Here is a 2,108-nt window from a genome sequence, read left to right as displayed (position 1 = left end):
GTTTGCAGGCGCGCACGAGCACGTGAATGGCAGGCCAGTGAGCAGCATCGGCGTCCAAGACATGGTAAGTTTCGTTGTTGTTGTCCTCAGGAATCCAAGTTTGTTGTCCTCACACAGGTTTCCGCGACGGTGTAAAAGTTGCTAAAGGGTAGAAAAAATTGCCACCGGTATGGGAGCCAAATCTGTCGCATGGGGGCGAAATTTGCTGGTTTGAGAGTCAAAATGTTGCTAGCATAAAAAGCAAAATTGTCGACACAGAAGACAAAGTTGCCACCAAGCACACCAAAATTGTCAACACGGAAGCCAGAGTTGTAATAATTTGATCAATTTTTAGTTGTACTTTTTACCTAAGTTTCATCTAGCATTTATAATGGATAATGTGAATTAAAAACCCCACTTTATATGTAAAAATAATTATTTATCATTTTCTAGAACGTTTAATAGGGAAAATGAAATAATATTAAAACAACAACAAAAATGGCATCTTCTTTTTTACATCGTGCCATAATATGGATATACAAACTTAGGCAAGTCAATACCAAAAAATTGAAATTGTACCTGCTTCGCAAAATGCATGATGTCAAAAATAATACTACGACACTAACAAATTTGAAATCCGAACCAAGTTTTGTAACAATGTGGCCATATTTTGAGTTGAAACTCTTCTGCTAGACTTCATTTAGCATTAATCATGAGTAATACAAATTAAAATCATAACTAAGAACAAATTTTACCATTTGGCGGCGGCAGGGCACATGGAAGTGTTTGCAAGCATATGGGTCGCGCATGACGACGGCCCAGCAGTTGTGCGGCGTAATTTTTTCTACGCCCGTTGTAGAATCGGGTGCGCTGCGTCGACAATTGAAGAGCATGGCGACCGAGGAGCAGGAAGAAGTGTGGCATAAAACCACCTTCTATTATATGTTTCACGTCATTTAGATAAGCCGCGCGTGTATACTGGAATCGTACCGAAACGGACGCCGTTACAAACTCGATCACACCGATTCGCTAGCAAGAAAAATTGACTGCTTTGTCATACTCTCAACGAAAACCCCGGCCGGGTCATGCAAAGACTAAGGAAAATAGTTCCTGTCGAACAAATTCTCAACGAAAACCCCGGCCGGGTCATGCAAAGACTAAGGAAAATGGTTCATGTCTAACAAATTCTCAACGAAAACCCCGGCCCGCCGGGTCATGCAAAGACTAAGGAAAAGACGCCCTCGATCACCTATCCATTCATTCATTCATGTATAAATAGGAGTTTGGGCACTCGGTGCATGCAGGCCAGGGAGCAGTAACCAGCCAAATTAACAATGGCGGCGATGATATCCATTGGAATCATCTTCTTCTTCTTTCTTCGTCCGACGGCAGCTAGTGCACGCGGTGGCGGCGTTCCACCGGTCATCGTCTCGACGTGCGCCGCCGTGAGCAAGGCTAGCTTGAGCACACGATACGACGACTGCATCCACATGTTATCGTCCAGCCCGTCCACCGCCTCTGCCGCCGACGCCCGCGGGCTTGCCATCGCCGCCGCGAACCTCACCGCCGTCCGCGTCGCGTCCACGCTCGCCGTCCTCGACAACCTCATGGTGGCGCTGCAGTACTGCGTCGCCGACTACGAGGAGATGCAAGGATCCGCTGTCGGCGCGGTTGATGACCTCCTCCATGGCGCCGACGCCAGAAACCTGGACCTGTTGTCCAAGCTCAAGACCTCCTCGTTCCAGCCTGCCTTTTGCGACCTTGCATTCATGGAGAGCAACACCGACAAGGACCCCATGGAAGCCGAGAACTTGGAGAACGAGAAGCTGTCCCGGTTGGCCTACGGCATCGCGGAGGTGCTACGTACCTAATCATCACCGCCGTATATAGCATCCATCGATGAGAAATCAGCTTAGTTACCTAGCCTCTAGTTGGTTGATTTGTTTGATTAGTTTTTTCTTCTGTCAAAATCATCATCCGGCGGTGTATCTTCAGCTTTTTGTTTAAGGTTCTATGTTAATTAGCATCTGCCTGCTATTAATAGTATATGTTTGGCACGCATGTATGAATAACTAGGTGATTCCCCATGTTTTGCCGCGGAAAATTCTATTTCCTCCGTCCAACAAAAG

At 46.5% G+C, this 2,108-nt stretch overlaps 1 protein-coding gene across 1 annotated transcript; it reads left to right on the top strand.

Annotated features, from left to right (window-relative positions):
- The first annotated feature begins 1,313 nt into the window (after window positions 1–1,313).
- On the top strand, window positions 1,314–1,850 carry LOC104583021. Its single transcript, XM_010234667.2, has one exon. The coding sequence runs from the start codon at window positions 1,314–1,316 to the stop codon at window positions 1,848–1,850; it is 537 nt and encodes a 178-aa protein (XP_010232969.1).
- Window positions 1,851–2,108: the final 258 nt, after the last annotated feature.

The sequence above is a fragment of the Brachypodium distachyon genome, chromosome 2, assembly GCF_000005505.3.
Source record: "Brachypodium distachyon strain Bd21 chromosome 2, Brachypodium_distachyon_v3.0, whole genome shotgun sequence".
NCBI classification, from domain to species: domain Eukaryota; kingdom Viridiplantae; phylum Streptophyta; class Magnoliopsida; order Poales; family Poaceae; genus Brachypodium; species Brachypodium distachyon.
This window is presented reverse-complemented; position numbering and strand designations above follow the sequence as displayed.

What these genes read in the sequence shown, in the direction of transcription:
- LOC104583021 (XM_010234667.2), top strand. Translation starts at nt 1,314, where the DNA reads ATGGCGGCGATGATATCCATTGGAATCATCTTCTTCTTCTTTCTTCGT.